General features: G+C 41.7%; 3 protein-coding genes across 3 annotated transcripts; 1 reads left to right on the top strand and 2 right to left on the bottom strand.

The window, feature by feature from the left end:
* Window positions 1–1,116: 1,116 nt before the first annotated feature.
* LOC136447111 (uncharacterized) lies at window positions 1,117–5,536 on the bottom strand. Its single transcript, XM_066445804.1, has 4 exons — window positions 5,324–5,536; window positions 4,251–4,714; window positions 3,834–3,922; window positions 1,117–3,233 (listed from the first exon to the last, which is right to left on the bottom strand). Exons 1-4 carry the CDS (start codon window positions 5,521–5,523, stop codon window positions 3,078–3,080), a joined length of 909 nt encoding a protein of 302 aa, XP_066301901.1. The 5' UTR covers window positions 5,524–5,536; the 3' UTR covers window positions 1,117–3,077.
* A 4,545-nt stretch (window positions 5,537–10,081) lies between these two features.
* LOC136446946 (flavin reductase (NADPH)-like) lies at window positions 10,082–16,994 on the top strand. Its single transcript, XM_066445614.1, has 7 exons — window positions 10,082–10,214; window positions 10,762–10,865; window positions 11,148–11,229; window positions 11,745–11,861; window positions 12,431–12,598; window positions 13,532–13,613; window positions 14,072–16,994. The coding sequence occupies exons 1-7, from the start codon at window positions 10,178–10,180 to the stop codon at window positions 14,154–14,156; spliced, it is 675 nt and encodes a 224-aa protein (XP_066301711.1). The 5' UTR covers window positions 10,082–10,177; the 3' UTR covers window positions 14,157–16,994.
* Window positions 16,995–18,253: 1,259 nt separating this feature from the next.
* Window positions 18,254–20,956, bottom strand: LOC136447110 (uncharacterized). Its single transcript, XM_066445803.1, has 5 exons — window positions 20,426–20,956; window positions 19,675–20,171; window positions 19,207–19,295; window positions 18,928–19,038; window positions 18,254–18,412 (listed from the first exon to the last, which is right to left on the bottom strand). Exons 1-5 carry the CDS (start codon window positions 20,782–20,784, stop codon window positions 18,254–18,256), a joined length of 1,215 nt encoding a protein of 404 aa, XP_066301900.1. The 5' UTR covers window positions 20,785–20,956.
* Window positions 20,957–21,289: the final 333 nt, after the last annotated feature.

Raw genomic sequence — 21,289 nt, 5'->3', positions numbered from 1 at the left:
ACTATACCCAAACGTGCTGATTGAAGTATGGCTCATCTCCAGTGAAAAAAGTATTGTTAATCACCGACTTGCTGCAGTGAAAATTGAAGGTTTTTCTTATACTACTTTCATTTTTGATGCCAGATGTTTAAAAAATTTGTTCTTTGTTAAACAGATGGAATGATAACACCAACAACAGTGTCATAAAATGTCTTCTTTGTTTCTAAAATTAAAATTCGAATTCATTTTTAAAACATGTATATGAATTGATTAATCATCTTGGGTTTGATAGAAAAAAAGAAACTAAAGAAAAAAGTAAAGAAAATAGAAAGTAAAGAAAAAGATGCTACATGAAAATGTTTGCACAAATGGTGCACATGAGGCAAACCCACTCCAGTCGGAGAAGGCCTCACAGTACATCTCCACTTTAGCCAGGGAGTCTCTGGGTTGGTACAAGATCTCCCCACACAGACAGCAGACACAAGTCCCTGCAGACTACCCCCGCCTCTCCCCGGCCCACTGCTGAACAGGCGGACATGAATGTGGCGTCCAGTGAGGATGGGGCCCGACATCCCGATTGGCAGATCGGGCGCGGGACAGCCATCGCTCACTGGACACCACAGACATATCCGCCAGATGGTGCAGTGGGTAGAGGTTGGAGTAGTCTGGGAGGGCCAAGTGCCTGCGGTCTGTGGAGTTGTTCCTTCCCAACCCTTCCCCACCCCAGCTGCAGTGTAGAATACTGTGTGGTCCGGTTAACTGGAGTCAGGTTTGCCGTGAGGCCACTATCGATCTGTGCCAAAGGTTACATTTTCATGTAACATTTTGGAAAAAGACTAAAAATTGGGTTTGATTCTTAAACATTTTTTGATAGTACAGAAATGATGAGAAACAAAAAGATAGGAAATAATGGGACTATTTTGCCAGTAAAAAATGTAGTGCACAGTTTAGGGACGATTTGCTTCGTTTTGACTATAGATATAAAATGTACAAAAATTACTCCTTTGTCAATAAAATGAACTTGAAACGGATAAGTTTTGGGGCAATTTGCTGGGTTGTGTGTGAAGGGGTTATAACACAATGTTGGGCGTCCTATGTGAACATAATGGCCACAATGAGGAACTGCCTAAATGTGCAGCATGGAATCGGTTTCCTTAAATAATGGGGCCTATTATTTAGGTCACTCAAAACATGCAGGTCCCAGTAGTGATCATCGCTGACTGTAATAGAATTTAATGTTATATAGTGCTGAAAGGGTATTTCAAAACTGGTGTAGAAAATGTTATTTTGTAGAGTGTGAAGTTTACCAGCACGTTTGAGTACATATTGGTGGAAGAACAAATACAAGTTCATTGTGCAATATTATGTATGAATCTATGATGGAAGGGTACAAAACTGTGTTAAGGTTCTTTTTGTACTTAGCAGGCTTTAAACTTAAAGGCATACAAATAATAATTTGACAGATATGTACAGCAAGCATCTTATACAAGCAACTTGTTATATAGATACTCCAGTAAAACTCACTTCACGACAAGTGTGATAGACTTAGACTACTTGTCGGATTACAGTTCTTAGAACTGCCTTCGTTTGGGGTTGAAAAGAGACCTTGCTTTTGATTGTATTGTTATTAATTTAAACATGTCGATGATTGTTACTATATAATTATAATGTGCATGCATATTTTAGTGCCATGCGACTTATTGAGAACTTCAAGTTTTTTTCTGTATGAATTAAAGTCAATTAATTTTGGCACAACTCAGGACTTCACACTGTGGTGTATGTTACAGACGGTCATACTTTTTTTTGTTTAAACACATTAAAAGATTAAAAATCTAACCTCCCCAGGCTCCTTGCAGTCACGCACATGTAGCAGGGCTCGAAATAGTGGGTGCATGTGCACCTGTGTGCACCCAAAATTGGAGCTGTGCACCTAGATATTTTTGTAGGCTATAGGGTAAAGGTACTATTGTACCATAGTATACAGAATATTCTTGAAATGTAAGTATCAGAAAAAGCAATATAACCTTTTGTAACAGTTGTACTTTGATGTATTACTTGTTTGAAATTTTAAAGTTAGCTATAGAACTACAGATTGAAGTTCTTAGGAGTGTTTTTGTAATTATGTTTTGCTGACATTCAACTTTATTTTGTGGTGCGTCCAAAATTCTTTCTGTGCACCTAATATTTTTGGTTGGGTGCACCAGTGTATCTATTTCCAAAAATGAATTTCGAGCCCTGTGTAGTGTGGAGTGCAGCTTTGATAGACTCAGATATACTTGTGTGAGTGAGAAAGTGTGCGTGCGTGTGTGTCTGGCATGTTTGGTCTCCTGTACAGAAGGGGCCATTCCATCCAGGAGACCAAAACATGCGCTGTGTGAGTTTGTGTGGGGTGCGTGCGTGCGCAACATGATTGGCTACCTGTCCAGAAGGGGCCATTCTGGACTGAGATGGAATGCGGTAACCAACCATGTTTGTTCAAGTGTGCGTGCGTGTTTGTGTGCGCGTGTGCATGCGCGTGTATGTGTGCACAATTTGCTGGCTGTACTGTCTATGGCATTACAGTAGCAATCCTGTGATGTTATAGGATTGGCCAGACAGGGCAATACTATGGAATTGCACAGTTTGTTTGTGTTATCATCAGAAATGGTTTGTTATGTTGTCAGTAGAAATGGTATTTATTGTGTTTTATTCTGTTATATTTATGTAGACTTTTTATGTAACAAAATTATCTATTGTGTATGTATAGAATAAAAAATAATAAAAATAGAAATAAGATAAATTCAAATAAATTAAAAAGTTTCAAATAAAATTAATAAATTCAAACAAAATTAGTTTCCAGATTTAAAAATGTTGAAAAGAAAAAAAAGCAATTCCATAGCATGCCAGCACTCTGATGTGGTCTTAGCGCGGACAAGCCGCTCAGGACTCACACACCAGAGTGCTGTGAGGAGCCTGGGGTCTACTTAGAACTACCGCACACACCCAAAGGGAAACCCTCTCTTTCAGGACATGTACAGACCCTAATAGAGAGGTAAAGGTAATTTGCTGTGTGCGGGCCAACCTTCGGATGGCCTCCCTTTGTATCAGTAGCTGAGTACTTAATGTTTGCCGCGCACGGGGCCGCTTGGATCGTCATAGTGGCGCTTCAGGGCTCGTGCGTCTTTCGTCCTGCGGCGGGATAGCTTCTGGCGGTACGGATGAGTTGCCATGGAGATGTCCGACTTTGCGGCGGTGGGAGGCTTTGGGTCCCTCAGCTGGAGGTGACAGAAATGTCAAGTCTTGTAGATAGTGAGACTACTGGACAGGTGGACAATCAGAGCTACTGAGTATTAACACCAAGAGAGTGGAGGAGACAGAGAGCAGCTGTGTATAAGGTGGACATTCTGAGCTGCAAAACACCTGGGCTTGACATGGCCAAGACTGGCAAGAAAACAAGAAAAAATGGAGTCAGTCAAGGGAGGGGTTCCTCCTTAGGAGTAAAGACACCCACTTCATGATGAATACTGTGAGAAGAAGATGGGAAGATCAGACAAGTCTTTAACAATGACAACAACACATTTAGAATAAGTTAGATGGCCTAAGCTTAAGGGGTCACCACAACCACCTGAAGGTCCCGTGCTGAAAATAAAATATCCTAAAGATACATGTGTATGTGTACATACAAGTTTATGCCCACAGATGCAATTGATTGATTGATAGGCAAGTAACTTCATTCTTACAGTAAAGAAAAAGTCTTAATCCCAAAACATCATGTTGTTTCCTTCTTTCAAGCTTGCTTGCTTGCATAATGTTGACAAGATTGTTACTTGACTGTGCAAATTCAAGTAAGTCAGTAAACATATGCTGGTACTCACCATGGAGGAGGCAGAGGTGTTGCCGTCTGCTGCAATACCCTTCCTGGTCACATGGTGGCGCTGTGGAGCCAGGGGTGGCAGCTTGGTGGCTGCAGGATACAAAATGGTTGCAGAGTCAAACAGGAGTTGAAGTTCTAGTCATTGTACTGTTGTTCAAAGGAATGAAGATGAAGTTAAGGCATTAAACATTTCATTATACTTCTGATGTCAACCAGCCAAAGTTACACAACATATATATTATCAAAATGCAGTGATCCAAAAAAAATAAGATATGAAACACTTTTCTTAGTGGGACCAAGCTCTCTTCCTATTCAACTGGTCCACGTCATGATAAAGGGCTGAAAACCAGAAGTTCTGATGAGTACTAAATTCTTTCTCTATACTTAAAAACACATTGTTTTAATTCAAGGCCCTCACCAGTCCTGCCAGAGGAGAGGTCCGTGGTAGTCGCGTGCTTCAGTCTGTCAGGGCGGCACTTTTGCACAGTTATGTAAATCTCTTCGTCCTCGTCAGAGTACATCTGGTACCGCCTCCTCTCCTCCCCCATCATCCCCTGTACACTAACCAGGCTGGGTTGAGCCGGCGCTCTACGGGTCTTGGAGGTCTTCTTGGTGGGGTCGTCGCCGAACATGGCCGTGGCGCGCACCATCTGATGGTGATGATACTCGTTATTAAATGGCACTTTGTCTGGGCGGTCCTGCTTGAGCTGGTGGAGCTTCTCTGGCGCGCGCACGGTCTTGCTGTGTCGCTTGGATGGCAGCTTGGAGGTGCTGTGGTCCTCCCCGAACATCTGAAGGTGCATCTTTCTCCGGTAGATCCTCTCAGCGTTCTCGTCTATGGCTCTGTCCCGCTCTTCTGCTGTTGGGGACGTTCTGACGTATCTAAGATTGGTAAGTAAAAAACATGAAGACCTTTTTAGAGACTAGTTTAATCTGAAGCGCAACACCTGGTTATGTATCAAGTTACGAGAATATTCGTCAAACAATGACTGGTTATGTATAAATCTCGCCTAAGATGTCAACAAACCCTGGTTGTCACCTTACTGTCTCTGAAAGTAAAAGTATTAAGTATAATGGAAAATATGATATCAAGATGTAAGACAAGAAGTGTTATACTAGTGACACATTTTCATACAAGATGTACAGCAACTTTCAATAGATGATACAAACTCTGATGATGATTCTTAATGATAAAGTTTTGGTAGAAGAATCTCATGCTGAAAACTGTTCTACTTGCTGTTACTAGTGTTAGGTGATCGAAACCTTAAATAACGTGTGGGCAACCTTTGACAAAGGAAACAAACAGTAACTTTTTCAGGGTATAGACTCGGTCACATTTGGGACATCACAAGGTTGTAAGGAGTAGTGAGTTGTTCTTTAAGCCCTGAGGATGATAGTGAAAGATGACTGAAACATATGTAGATAACATCTTTTGGTTCAATAGCTAAGATTCCAGACATACATGAATGTAAAGTTGATGTAACTGCCCACCTATTTCTGTTGTTCATAGAGGGTCTCTGAGGTCTTTGGCGCCTGACTTCTCTGTCTTGTCTCGCCTCATGTCGGAGGTTGCGGCTTTCACGTTCCATTCTCTGGATGGCCTCATCAACTGTGTCAGGGTTGGGGGGAGGGGTGGGGGCGCGGTATGACTGGTACGAGTCCCGGAGCTCGATCAGGCGTTTGTAGGCCATATTGGTTAAGGTGGATGTCTGGAATGATGGGACAAAAATATTGAATTTTGTAATCTGATACCAGAGGTTTGTTGCTCTATTTATGTCAAAAGTACATTTTTTTCTCTCCTAAACATGACTTGTACTGTTCATGATCTATTTCTACATACTGAAAAGTATCTGCTACTTAATTTGATGTTTTCTTCAATCGCTTGCTGTTTCAAGGACTCAGTATATAGCTGATAAATAATTTAAAATAGAGGACATTTTCCAACCTACATTTGTTGCTTTGTCTCCATTTTAACACCAGAAATAAACTGAAATAAGAAATCCTAACATGGCCCCTCTATAGTCTCACTTGATGGCCAGATAGAACAAATGGTTACATGAAGACACCAGAAAAGCCAAAGGGATATTTAAGTCAATAGATCAATAAAGACTCAAACAATTGAACTGAAAGAAGTTACAATTGGCTCCACCCCTGTGGCATCCAAAAAAATCTAACACTGACAAAGAAACAAATCTAGCGATGAAGCTCAAGTTTTAAAAATAAAACAGCACAAGTATCATAATAGTGCAACAATAATGGAAGGAAACCTTTCCTCCTAACATTAGCTTCAATTTTTACTTCTCCTTAAAATCAGAGAATCTTAACCTTGACATGGAAGCAGGATAAAATCTTAACCAGAAAACCAACATTTTCAAGTGACTCTTTGACGTTTTATGTCAACACTACGGGCCCCTTTTCTAACCAAACGTTGCCCCTTAACTTTCTACTACAACATCGGAACCTTTGCTTTATTTCTTCAATCATCCAAAACCCATGAGCTCTTTGTTAAAAAAAAACCATAACGAGCCTCTAGCCTCTAACGTTTCAAGTGCAAGAAAATGTTGTGCCACTTTTCTAAGTGCCACAAATCATACTCATAAAGACTACTTACCGTAACTTCTGTTTACCGTGACTTCAAACTGAGTGGTGATGTTGCTGTAGAAGGATATAAAGTGTGTTCATGTTAGTACATTTTCTGTCCTTGTACAATCTTATTAACCTCAGGCTGTGATGCTAAGTAATGATGCTGCTGTCGATTCGTATGGTGTCAACAACTGCAGTTCAATATGGCGGGTCCTCAGAACTCTCTCACATAAAAGGTCGTCCTTTTGACGCCGATAAACTCCGGTTCTCACCAACCTAACCCGGTCCCATGGTGGTGGTAGATGCAACGAGGGCTAAAGCAATTTTGGGGCACTTTTCAACGGTTGACACGCCGTCTAACGGCTGAAATTCCTGGTTTTGGCGGGAGCCTTACCTCTACACGTCCGCACCCCGTATCTGCAATGAAGATATGTTCTAAACGTGACGTCACGATGGTTCGAACAATTAGGTTGCCTGGCAACGGGCTCAAGTTGCGACTGGCTGTAACCAATAAACAAACTAACAAGGCAATAACACAAACAAAATTCACATATCACACAAACTCAAGTTGACAAAATGAGAGTATTGTGGCAACAGCAATATGAAAATATTAACATAATGGTAATCTGTGTGATGTTAACTACCAAAACAATGAAATTTTACATGTTCTATATGATTTTCGATACGATAAACGAACATAAGAGTCAGCGTTACGAGAGAAAATGAAAACTTTTGCGCACACAATTTACAGGGATTCCGTTTATTCACTCACTCGTCTGCTTTCCCTAACAGTCTACACTGTCAACAGAGTTGGTGTACGGATCATCAACACTTTACCTCGATCCCCAGGCGTGTGAAAAGCATTCATTAAACCCTGTATAAGAAACATGATCTGTTCCCACATCCGCACATGTTAGCTTAGTCCAACACTCTTTTCTACCATGGTTGTTTAACTCGTGTATTGCTATACTGTTAATACCTTGTTGTACACATGTTGAGGCATGAGATTCCCAACCTTTACCAACCCGCTAGAGGCATGAATGTACAATGAAAGTATAAGAATGACACACTAAGAAAGGTTTCCCTGTCCTTGGTGCTTGGTTCGCGATGGTTTTATCTTCGCGGTTTTCGCGTCGACCGTTTCACCGCGAACTTAGAACCACTGCGAACATTTTTGTCCAATACTGTAGCAGTATGTGACTATAGCACTGCCGCAAACTTAAGACCATCATTAACGAAACACATTTTATTTCCAAGTGTCTATTTAACAGTGACGAAAGAACCGAATTATTTAAACAAGTTACCACGAAGTGCCCCTTCTTTTACACACTCACGGATGAACAAAAAGCTACCTTTCTCTTGAAATCACAGAACCCACAAATTCTAGAAAAAGTGGGACTTTTCGTCTTCCACTGCTTCCGAAAAAGAAGTCAAACCCAGCTAGTTTAGATATAGCCAACAATTGTATTTAGTACCAGTAGCCTATTGTTACAACAAAGTCAGACACAGTTTACTGACGCATGTATGTTTTTCTCTATGTTTTTACCATGTATTTGCAATTAGCCCACGGGCATGAACTTGCAATAAACTTCTTATTAACACTCCATTTTCGCCTTAGCGCGAAATAAAAACCACGCGAACCTAAGTGCATTTCACAGTACCTCACACCCTAACCTCGAATGGCTTTCAATCCTTGTTTGTGGTGACTGTCTAGTAAATGAAAATAAGAACTTTGAATAAAAGAAAAAAAAAAACAGATATCGCCAATACACAGTACCTGTATGATTCGTTCTCCCCGTTCACTCTCACATTCACTCTTCCATCCATCCATCCATCCATCCACTCATTCATTCCCAAATTCACTCATTCCACGAAAAACGCTATTCCCCCGTCCTGGTTATACTCCTTTCAACTTTGACCTAAATATCAAGTTTTGTTGCCCCAATATCTGCTTGTAGATATCAGGTTACCAGAATTTCTGTTGCGATATCTAATCTCCAAGCAGATGTTGTGGATCAGAAAAGCCGACCGGTCAGAAAACTGCAGTCGTCAGAAAAGCCAAGGGTTCAAAACATTTTCAACTGTCCACCCCGACATCTGCTTGGAAATTAGACCATGCGGCCGTGTGAATGAAAATGATTTATTAAAAAGAGGTGCCTTCATTTTTTATGAAATCAAAATGGTCAGGAAGGTTTTACAACTGTTACAAAAGAGTATTTCATCTCTTCGTCTATGACTTAATTGACTTGGTATTCTACGACATTAGTATCAGATAAAAAGAAGTGTTTTCTGATAGTGTTTCTACAATTTACATCATATCTTTACTCATTTTGCTCAGCTGCTTTGTACGATTGACAGTATGGTCGAAACTTTTTTTTTTTAAACGGACGAAAATTGGTGCGCGGGTGGATCGCATCCATATAATCGAACCAACATGGCCAGCTTATGCAAATATTGAGGTCACCGTTTCGGGTCATTGACCTCCCACAGTGACCTTCGACCAGCCTGCATGCAACAGTTGGTGAGTCGCCTCAGTGAAAGTTTGTTTGCATTTAGGGGAATCCCCTGTCATAACAGTCGCTTTCTGTGTTTGCTGAAGCTCCTAGAAGATGTTTGTGTATAACTTGAGCTCGTTTTTGTGCCTCCTTGGCGCGTTTGTACGTCATTTAAGCGGTGCTTCTTGTTGGCTAGACCAAAGCCGTTAAGTGTCGGTTGGGAATGAGGTGGGATCCAGCAATCTGCGGGTAGAAGTCGGGAGTAACGTTAGGAGTGACGTAACAGCTATATAAGACGTGTTTCATGTTGTGAAATTTGATACAGCAAGGCTACTGGCATGGAGGATCATGGAGGGTGAACGGAAAAAGCTGGTCTGTCTACTCTTTTTGGGCCCCAGGGGCATTGATGGGGGTTTGGCGTACATGAGGAAAAACTGGGTCAATGCAATTCCAGATGTGGGTGGACTGGATGGAAAACAGCGCCTATTGTTGGGGAGGGGTGTGCAGCTATAAGCTATTCCACCAAGACTGGCAAAATAAGTTCCATTGAAGTACACAGGCCTGGAATCCTCAAGGTATCCTCAAGGCCAGTACAAATATTCAATAAATTGAAGTGGAAGGTTCGATGTCCATATTTTAGTGTTGTTTAGAAACAGCCTTTTTCTGTTATGTCAATAGTCAAATAGATTACAAGGAAACAAAGAAAACTGGTAGGATGAGCCAGACAATGATAGGACCTTTGTTTGTCACAACAGCTAAATTCACAACAGATGTCTGACACTCCTTGGGGTTCCTGTAGTGGTTACTGACCAAATGGCAAGTTTCCTTACATCCAAGCAGAGGTATGGTGCTGGCTTGTTAAACGCTTAGTTTTATGACGTTTTATGTCTTTAGGGGCTGCTGTTTGGTAAACAAATGTCCTATCACTGCCTGGCCCATCCTATACATTTTCTTTGTTTACCCCACACACTATTAAGTTTGACCATCCTAGTACATTTTATCGTATACTTAGAATTTTGTTTATCAATAACAGATTAGCTGGTGTGTCAAGCCGAAGGGCGGTTATACCGGCTATACAGATACAAAGCCAGATACAGATTTTCTTCCAGTGTTGGTGTTACTGGTATGATAATAACATGTCCATAATTGCAAGGCATGAATATTCTGTTTTCATCTTCCAATACAATAGACTGGTTAGGACAGAACTACTAGTCTACTACACTTCAGAACTGCTGGACAGACTTCCTGATACTTCATCAGTAGGACGATGAGACTGGCAGTGTTTGGGGCCACTGGCCCTACAGGTTAGGTTTGCATTACTTTCACAATATTGTTTGAGTTCTTGTCAGTTGCGATATGTTGACAATGTTTAATTTGATATTGTACATTGCAGTAGAAATGAGTTTTTTTAATGAATTAAAGGATTTGGCAAGAAAACAGAAGGATATAACATCAACTCTCATACTCTGAGCTAAAAAAAAGTGTGTCTCAGCAGCCTTGGGGATTATACTGATGCTGCATTAGTGGAGAAATCAGGTGCACATTTCAAAATTTTGGGTACAACACAGCATATATATACACCCTGCTGGGATTTCAAGCCCAACATATGCACCCTGCTAGTATTACAAGCCCAGCATATGCTAGCCTGGATGCCAGACCCCCAAACTTTGAAATATTTGATAATCTATTGTGTGGGGGTCTGGTCTGCTGTGTGGGGAAATTTTCTCCATAAATATTTCAGAGTTTGGGGGTCTGGCATCCAGGCTAAGTATATGCACCCTACTAGTATTTCAAGCCCTAACGTTACATCGATAAGAGATGATGTTACCCGCCATGTTGTTCCCTTTCTAGGTGTAGAGGTCGTGCAGCAGGCACTTGCCCAAGGTCATGATGTCACAGCCCTGGTGAGAGACCCTGACAAGATGGTGGGTTTGGTGCCAAATAAGGAACTCAAGGTTTGCTTCAATTTGTGATTTTTTTTGACTAGCAACCGTTAAAGTACCTAAAATAAAGTTACTCTTAACAAATCAAGAATTACATTAAGCCTTTCTGAGAAGGTTAAAAAGATTTTGCAGTAAGTAAAAGATCTACTAAATGTAGCATCAGCAATCCCCAAAGTATGCACAATTATGACAGTAGACATTATTTTAACCTATAGTTTGTGTAATTCAATAAGAAGAGAACGTGTGGGAGATTTCAGAGCATTAACCATCTGATTTTTTTTTCATTTTCCACAGATTGAGAAGATCGACTTTTCCTCTGCTGATACTGTAGAACCACATCTGCAAGACAAAGACGTCGTCTTATCCTGTCTGGGAAGTATGTAATAATCCTCATCATTCTGAAGGATACCCTAAGAGTGCTATTTTGTCATAAAAGTGTTATAGTGCTTAACTTGCCACCCTAAATATACAATATTTTAAATACTGCAAAGAAGATAGCAGAATAACTTGAAATGTTACGTTTGTGAAGGTTAGACATCCAGATAAACAATATATAAGGAGAAATTCAAACTCTACAACTGGATAAAAATACATTACAATGTCGCTGATGCATGACTGTGTGATTTGCCATGTAAAAACCGTTTTTTCTAGTTATTGTATATAAGTACTGGTTAGTTCTGCTAGTTCACTTTAGTGACGCTGAAGAAGAGTGATGGATGTCACTCGAAACGTCCGGAAATAAATCTCTGAATTTTTATCCAGTTGTAGAGTTTGAATTTCTCCTTATATAACTTGAAATGTTGGAAAGGTGTAAGTGGGTCTCACATCACAGTTCCCAAGAAATGTTGGTGCAAGTTGGTCTCACATTACAGTTCCGTCTCCATTTTGCAGGCAGGACCTGGCCTTGGTCGGTCACACTTTACACAGACTCCATGGAGGTCATCGTCGCCGCCATGAGAAAGAACAAGGTCAAGCGCCTTGTGTGTGTGACCTCCTGGTTCACAACAGGTAAATCGTTTTCATTTTCCAATAATCGCTTGTTTTTTAATCTACTGCAGTTGATAATGGGATATCTTATGATGCAAACCATTGAGATAAAACAAGAAAGCATGACAGAATATCACCCCATCTCTGATGTAGTAATAATCTACAAATTGTGGGTACCCTAAAAGACCACTGACGTTACATTGAAGAAGATTGATGAAAAAGATGAACCGGCCCGCAATATGAAACAAGATTGGTGAAGAAAGAATGACAGAAAATTTCCAGGTGTTCATCAAGACTTTCTTGAACAAGCCTTGATTACATTGGTATTTTTAAAATGTTGCCGTTTTTGGTGAACGTGGTAGAATTATGAGTGTTGAAAATGCTTGACATGACTGTGCATCTGTGTAATGTGAAAAACATTAGTACAGTAACAGAGTGAACCATTTTTTTCTCAAATCACAGAAATTAAGTGTTCATACATGGCCAAATTTGCATCCAACCATCCAGTCAAGGTGGCTGGCATCTGTGTAATGTGAATAATGCTAGTAAGAAACGACTCTCAGATGTAATCCTTTCCTTTTTTAAACCAGATGACCCGTCCAATCCACCGTCTTTCATGATGCGCTGGATTGTCAAACCGTTGTTTCTGGGACGGATCATGTATAACATGGCTCAGATGGAGCAGTACCTGCAGGGGTGTGAAGACATCAACTTCACTGTAGTCAGGCCTCCAGGGTTAAGAATGGGACCCGTCACTGGTAGGAGACATATGATTTTAATTTTGTTCCATATCACGTTTATTTGTTGATATATTGAGATTGACTACATCTGTTGAAGGATTTACATAACAGGTAACTTTGGTATATCACTTTTTTAGTTTTATGGTTGGCAGGTTTTTGCTAGGCTTGGCTGGGTAACTCCAAACACAGCATTTTTTTCGTTTTTTTCCGGGGTAAACTGTGCATATCTAGTTCTAGATGTTTATAGCTATCTATTGAAAGTTACTATTTTAGAATTGTAGTAGGGTGGAGTAAATCAATGTTTTAGAAGCATGCATAGTTCAGTGACCCTGCCTCTGGAGCAAGAAATCTTGAGTTCAAATCCCAGCTGTGTCGCTCACCCGACATACACGCTAGTACTAGAAAGGGCTGCAGTCCTTATAGGAATAGGGTTGAACGTTAAGGCATAGTCCATTGTTCATTGTACTTGTTGAAAAAAGCTAAGAAAATTTCCCTGGTCAGTGAACCTGTAAATCAGGGCTGTCTCCAGGACCCATCCCTCCGTCCCAGGACGGGAAGTTGCTTGTTGGGCAATGGGACAAAAAAATTTTTCACCCAGTCCGTCCCAAAATCTTAACTTTTTGACATGAAATTGATAAAAATGTATCTCCGTAATTTAAGATAAAATTTAACAATGGAAAATTAAAACATCGGCACCGAAAAATGTCAAAGCTGGAGACAGCCCTACTGTAAATACTGTACATACATGTAGCCTCTGTCTTCTCTGTCACGTCCAGTGGAAGAATAGCTCATCTATTCATTGGGTTTAATTGAGCTAAAGTTAGGTGCAAGATGAATTTTATTTTCACTTTTAGTGTTTTCTTTCAGACTAAACCAAGTTTGCAATATTGTAGTATTGTGCAGTACTTAGATTTAGACTAAATCATTAAGAGTTCTATATGTTGTTCTCAGACATGGAGTTCCGTACAGAGGAAGGTCCGCAAGTGTGTGATAGAGATGGTGTGCGGGGCATGTGCCGGGCAGATGTAGCCAGGTGGGTTTGAATCTTAAATACTACATACTAGTGCTGTTCACGAGAGATTTCTCCTATGGTACTGTGCTCGAAATTCAGTTAGCAATGTACAAGAGAAAAGTGAAACTTTCATTGAAATATAGAAGTTGTCAAAAAAAAAACATTTCCTCATTTGATATACACATGATCTTTTTGGCAAGAAAAGGGAATTGATGAGCAAGCAATGGAACATAAATTTGAAGAATAGACTTTTCTCCCTATGAATTTTCTCAATACATGTATTATGAGCTGTAACTGCAAATGATGAATATGAGAGAGGAGTACAAGGTTTTTTATCATAAAAAATCAGGAAGTTTGAAATATTGATCAAGAAATTCAAGCGAGTTAAGTGTTGAAAATTCATATAGAATTTCATTAGATATACAAAAGTACCAGACCAATTTCTACCATCCTGATTTAATGATTTTGCTTGCTTGTAGGTTCATGTTGTCCACTATGACATCAGAGGACTGGGTGAGGAAATGTGTAGCTGTCATCGCTGTTCCAAAGAAGTATGCTAGTTGAAATCTCCAAGCAGATGTTGGGGTAAAAAGATCACCTGTCTTGTTGGTGTGTCGTTCAGCACAAAGGACAGGGGCACCAGTCTTGTTGGTGTGTCATTCAGCACCAGGGACAGGGGCACCTGTCTTGTTGGTTTGTCATTCAGCACCAGGGACAGGGGTACCAGTCTTGTTGGGGTGTCATTCAACACCAGGGACAGGGGCACTAGTCTTGTCAGTGTGTCATTCAGCACCAGGGACAGGGGCACCAGTCTTGTTGGCGTGTCATTCAGCACCAGGGACAGGGGCACCAGTCTTGTTGGTGTGTCATTCAGGTACAGGGCACCAGTCTTGTTGGTGTGTCATTTAGCAATCGGGATAGGGACACCAGCTATTCAATACAGAACAATTAAGAATATACAATACAACTTATAAAATCAATACGCCTGAGCCAAAATATATGTCAACATGAAGAACATGTACATTTATTCTGTAAAATCACCATCTGGTTATCATGTACATGTAAAGAATATATATATATATATATATTTGTATATACACACATAGTATTTTGGCACATTACAACAATACAGTTTGAGTCATACTAGTGACATATACAGAAACATTCTGTCCCATTGTGACCAACAAATATCTGTCATTGTTATTTCATGTATGTACAATAATATCAACTGTTTTCATGGGTTTGTGAAATGAGTTTTAATAGATTAAAAAAGTTATTCAATTCAGAACTTAATTGCGTTACTGATGATAGATGGAATACATTTGGATACTCAATACAGCAATGCAGCTGCAAAATACATTTTTTTCGTCTGATTGATCAAAATAAAAATTTTAATCATTAAGAGATGTGTTACTTATAACGGATTGATAGAGTAATGCAATATAGAACTACAGCTTAATTGATTAAAATGACAATACACTTGTACCCAAACGTGCTGGTCATGTAGTCTCTAAGGAGTTGGGAACACTGGATCTAACTCATTTTGTTGATGTGTACAAACTTGCAGGGATTCAACATTCAAGGTGAATGTCATGCATTTACTATGAAAAAATATAAGAAAGAAAAAGAATGAGAAGAAAAAGATGCTATGTTTTGTTGTTATCATATGACTGACACTTTTTAACTGTTTAAAGCAGGGAGTAGAATGCCCTGACCTGACTTGAACTAGAGGCTCTAAAAGGAAGTGCGGTACCACTCTTTGTCATTCTGATGAAGACTTTTGAATAAAAGGTCGAAACCGGTAACTCGTTGTGTCTCAGCCGTCATCCTTCTGACGCCCATTCAACTTTTTAACTGTCCCAGTGTTACTCCTTTTAAAGATTGCATAACACCAAAAGTCAAAACATAAATAGTTCCAATTTAAATTTCAGTAACACCTTTTTTTGTTTATGGCTTCTTATATGTCCTGTGTGTTTGTACTGTCCAACAATGGGTCAAGTACCAAAAATAAAGGAAATTGATGAGAAAAAAAGGAAAAAGATGCTACATGAAAATGTTTCACAAATGGTGCCCAGGAGGCAAGCCCACTCCAGTCGGAGAAGGCCACACAGTACATCTCCACTTTAGCCAGGGAGTCTCCGGGTTGGTACAAGAACTCCCCACACAGACAGCAGACACAAGTCCCTGCAGACTACCCCCGCCTCTCCCCGGCCCACTGCTGAACAGGCGGACATGAATGTGGCGTCCAGTGAGGATGGGGCCCGACGTCCCGATTGGTAGATCGGGCGCGGGACAGCCATCGCTCACTGGACGCCACGGACATATCCGCCAGATGGTGCAGTGGGTAGAGGTTGGAGTAGTCTGGGAGGGCCAAGTGCCGGCGGTCTGTGGAGTTGTTCCTGCCCAACCCTTCCCCACCCCAGCTGCAGTGTAGAATACTGTGTGGTCCGGTTAACTGGAGTGGGTTTGCCGTGAGGCCACTATCGATCTGTGCCAAAGGTTACATTTTCATGTAACATTTTGGAAAAAGACTAACTGTTGGGTTTGATTCTTAAACATTTTTTGATAGTACAGAAATGATAAGAAACAAAAAGATAGGAAATAATGGGACTATTTTGCCTATAAAAAATGTAGTGTACAGTTTAGGGACAATTTGCTTTGTTTTGACTATAGATAAATGTACAAAAATTACTCCTTTCCAAGAAACGGATAAGTTTTGGGGCAATTTGCTGGTTTGTGACAACAGATGATGTAAAAAGGAGATGTGTTCTATACAGGTTGGGTGTGAAGGTCACCCAAAACATGCATGTCCCCGTAGAGATCATCGCTGACTGTACTAGAATTTAATGTTATATAGTGCTGAAAGGGTATTTCAAAACTGGTGTAGAAAATGTTATTTTGTAGAGTGTGAAGTTTACCAGCACGTTTGAGTACATATTGGTGGAAGACCAAATACAAGTTCATCGTGCAACATTATGTATGAATCTATGATAGAAGGGTACAAAACTGTGGAAAGGTTCTTTTGGTACTTAACAGACTTTAAACTTAAAGGCACACAAATAATAATTTGACAGATATGCACAGCAAGCATCTTATACAAGCAACTTGTTATATAGATACTCCAGTAAAACTCACTTCACTAGCCTTCGTTTGGGGTTGAAAAGAGACCTTGCTTTTGATTATATGGTTATTACTTTAAAACATGTCGATGATTGTTACTATATAATGTGCATGCATATTTTAGTGCCATGCGATTTATTGCGAACTTCAATTTTTTTCTGTACGAGTTCAATACTGTAAATTTTGGCACAATTCAGGGCTTCACACTATATATACTAGTGGTGTATGTTACAGACGGTCATACTTTTTTGTTTAAACACATTAAAAGATTAAAAATCTAAACTCCCCAGGCTCCTTGCAGTCACGCACATGTAGCAGGGCTCGAAATAGTGGGTGCATGTGCACCTGTGTGCACCCAAAATTGGAGCTGTGCACCTAGATATTTTTGTAGGCTATAGGGTAAAGGTACAATTGTACCATAGTATACAGAATATTCTTGAAATGTAAGTATCAGAAAAAGCAATATAACCTTTTGTAACAGTTGTACTTTGATGTATTACTTGTTTGAAATTTTAAAGTTAGCTATAGAACTACAGATTGAAGTTCTTAGGAGTGTTTTTGTAATTATGTTTTGCTGACATTCAACTTTATTTTGTGGTGCGTCCAAAATTCTTTCTGTGCACCTAATATTTTTGGTTGAGTGCACCAGTGCATCTATTTCCAAAAATGAATTTCGAGCCCTGTGTAGTGTGGACTGCAGCTTTGATAGACTCAGATATACTTGTGTGAGTGACAAAGTGTGCGTGCGTGTGTGTCTAGCATGTTTGGTCTCCTGTACAGAAGGGGCCATTCCATCCAGGAGACCAAAACATGCGTTGTGTCAGTTTGTGTGGGGTGCGTGTGTGCGCAACATGATTGGCTACCTGTCCAGAAGGGGCCATTCTGGAGTGAGATGGAATGTGGTAACCAACCATGTTTGTTCAAGTGTGCGTGCGTGTGGGTGTGCGCGTGTGCATGCGCGTGTATGTGTGCACATTGCTGGCTGTACTGTCTATGGCTTTACAGTAGCAATCCTGTGATGTTATAGGATTGGCCAGACAGGGCAGTACTATGGAATTGCGCAGTTTGTTTGTGTTATCATTAGAAATGGTTTGTTATGTTGTCAGTAGAAATGGTATTTAGTGTGTTTAATTCTGTTATATTTATGCAGACTTTTTATGTAACAAAATTATCTATTGTGTATGTATAGAATAAAAAATAATAGAAATAGAAATAAGATAAATTCAAATAAATCAAAAAGTTTCAAATAAAGTTAATAAATGCAAACAAAATTAGTTTCCAGATTTAAAAACGTTGAAAAGAAAAAAAAGCAATTCCATAGCATGCCAGCACTCTGATGTGGTCTTAGCGCGGACGAGCCGCTCAGGACTCACACACCAGAGTGCTGTAGGGAGCCTGGGGTCTACTTAGCACTACCGCACACACCCAAAGGGAAGCCCTCTCTTTCGGGACATGTACAGACCCTAATAGAGAGGTAAAGGTAATTTGCTGTGTGCGGGCCAACCTTCGGATGGCCTCCCTTTGTATCAGTAGCTGAGTACTTAGTGTTTGCTGCGCACTGGGCCGCTTGGATCGTCATAGCAGCGCTTCAGGGCTCGTGCGTCTTTCGCCCTGCGGTGTGCTCGCCTCTTGGAGCTTAGCTTCTCGGCTACCACGGCGTTGTCGGACTTTGCAGCCACGGGAGGCTGTGGGTGCATCGGCTGGAGGTGACAAAAGATGTCAATGGTTAGTGATTGGATATGTGATAAGCTGAAAGGTTGTTGTTCACCTTGTAGCACGTAGGACAGTAAGCTTTCTTGCTGTATCAGTAGCAGGTCATATACATGTATGTACAGTTGCTAAACCTTATCCTCCTCCTTGATCACGGCACCCCATTTTACATCCCTTCCAAAAGACAGGTGCAGCCCAAACTGAGATGGTCCGACCCAAGATTGGACCAGGGTCTCCCAGTAAGCAATTAATTGGAGCTCAATTGTGCGGCTGCTACCAGTCAAGCTACAGGGACGTGCTGAAAGATAGCTTTTCGTTATCTTTATTGATTGTATAGAATTAGGAAACTTCTTAGCCTAACCCGATAACAAATGGCGGCTACCTTTTACCGCGTGTTGATGGTTAGTTTTCATACAGATTAAACTACAATCTTGCACTAAAAATTGCTGACCAATGTGTTAACTGTAAGTCTTAAAAAGATCAGCTAACATGTACTGTAACTCACCAAGGAGTGGCCAGAGACGTTGTCAACCTGTGCTCTCCTCTTGTACCTCAGCTTGTCGGCTGCCACGGCATTGTCGGACTTTGCAGCCACGGGAGGCTGTGGGTGCATCAGCTGGAGGTGACAAAAGATGTCAATGGTTAGTGATTGGATATATGATAAGCTGAAAGGCTGTTGTTGTTCACCTTGTAGTGCCTGGTGGTAGGTAGGGCAGCACGTTTCCTTGCTGTATCAGTAGCAGGTCATATTTGTACAGTGAGGGGTACATATACTGTAACTCACCAAGGAGTGGCCTGAGATGTTGCCGTCTGCTTCAGTTCTCTTCAAAGTCTCAGTGTGGCGCTGCGGTTCCAGGGATGATATCTTGGTATCTACAGAGTACAAGATGTAGAGGGATATATAGATTATAAGTATGCAGGATAGTTTCAAGGAAAAAAGGTTGTTGTAGACCTGTCAAAATGGGTACACATCAGTTTCATTTCAGATGTAAGCAAGCCCAGTTTGTCACCCTACTGACTTTCTGCCCAACAGAAAAAAATCAATGTTAACTATTTTCCTCACTTGCATTCATGGCAAAAGAAAAAAATGACATTGTTCATTAGTGAGGATGAAGTTTCAGTGAGACCACAAACTTCTTTCCATTCATGTGGTTCATGCTAGACGCCAATGGGCTGAAAATCAGGAGTACAGATTACAATTACATACATTCTCCTTACTACGTACTATAACGCAAAGTTTAAACACTCCTACCAGTCCTCTCAGAAGAGATGTCCATGTCAGCCGCTTGCTTCAGTCTGTTGGCGCGGTAGTCCAGATCGTCCATCGTGATGTACTCGGCGTCTTCCTGCTCATCGTCAGGCTCGGGATTCTGGTACCGGGACCGCGGCATCGGTGCTCCAATCAGCCCCTCCCTATCGTGGATGCGGGTGTGTCGTCCGCCCACCAGGCTGGATTGTGCCGGAATTCTACGGGTCTGGGACAGGTCGTCACCAAACATGACCGTGGTGCAGACCACTCTGAGGAGCTGGTCTTCGTCATCAAACGGTACAGCATTGTGCCGCTCCTGCTCGAGTTGGCGGATCTTCTCTGGCGCCCGGACCTTCTTGCTTCGCCTCTTGGACGGCAGCTTGGAGGCGCTGAGGTCCTCCCCGAACATCAGGGTGTTCACCTTCTGGTGAAAGATTCTCTCAGCGTGCTCGTCCAGGGCTCTATCCCGCTCCTCCCATGTGGGTGAATTTCTCACGTATCTTAAGGTAAAGAAAAGGACAAAGGAAAGTGATGTTGAGCTCACCAAAGAGGTAATCTTCCACCGGCTGTGACTGGAAAGACAAACGATTTTATGAGAGCAATCCTCCCAGGCAGCTCTTTTGACAAGAAGTACTCACCTTCCAAATGATATTTGCATCCGTCTACGGCCGCCAGTCTCGAGATAAGCTGTCCACAAACAAATAAACAGCACAGAAAGACATAACCTTCTGGCAAAGGTAATTCAATGCTGTACCTGTTGGGCATGTTGTCTGAGAACCCTCCGGGTGGGACGTAGCTTGGTCTTTGCCCAGCCTTCAGACGGCGGTCCGCTTCTTCGCAGGAGTCCATTACCTGATCGCTGACGCCCTGGCTTGGATCCTGGGGGGCCTTGCGGAGGTTTCGGCGGCTGTTACGGGTTTGGCGCTGCATATCCTTCTCCCGCTGGGCGACTGTCTTCCGCTTGGTGGGAGGGGTGGGGACCTGGAAGTCTGGGTGGGCCAGACGACGGTCGGCATCTTCGCAGGAGTCCATCACCTGATCACTGATGTCCTGGCTGTGAACCTGGGGGGCCTTGCGGAGATTTCGGCGGCTCTTACGGGTTTGGCGCTGCATATCCTTCTCCCGCTGGGCAACTGTCTTGGGGGGAGGGGTGGGGACCTGGAAGTCAGCGTGCTCGTCCAGGGCTCTATCCCGCTCCTCTTCTGTGGGCGAGCTCCTCACGTATCTTCAGGTATAGAAAAGGACAAAGGAAAGTGATGTTGAGCTCACCGAAGAGGTAATCTTCCACCGGCTGTGACTGAAAAGACAAACGATTTTATGAGAGCAATCCTCCCAGGCAGCTCTTTTGACAAGAACTACTCAACTTCCAAATGATATTTGCATCCGTCTACGGCCACCAGTCTCGAGATAAGCTGTCCACAAACAAACAAACAGCACAGAAAGACATAACCTTCTGGCAAAGGTAATTCAATGCTGTACCTGTTGGGCATGTTCTCTGAGAACCCTCCGGGTGGGACGTAGTTTGGTCTGTGCCCAGCCTCCAGACGACGGTCGGCTTCTTCGCAGGAGTCCATCACCTCATCACTGATGCCCTGGCTGGGAACCTGGGGGGCCTTGT

The sequence above is a fragment of the Branchiostoma lanceolatum genome, chromosome 13 (genome assembly GCF_035083965.1).
Source record: "Branchiostoma lanceolatum isolate klBraLanc5 chromosome 13, klBraLanc5.hap2, whole genome shotgun sequence".
Lineage (NCBI taxonomy): Eukaryota > Metazoa > Chordata > Leptocardii > Amphioxiformes > Branchiostomatidae > Branchiostoma > Branchiostoma lanceolatum.
Note: the sequence above shows the minus strand (reverse complement) of the source record. Positions and strands in the feature narration are given on the sequence as shown.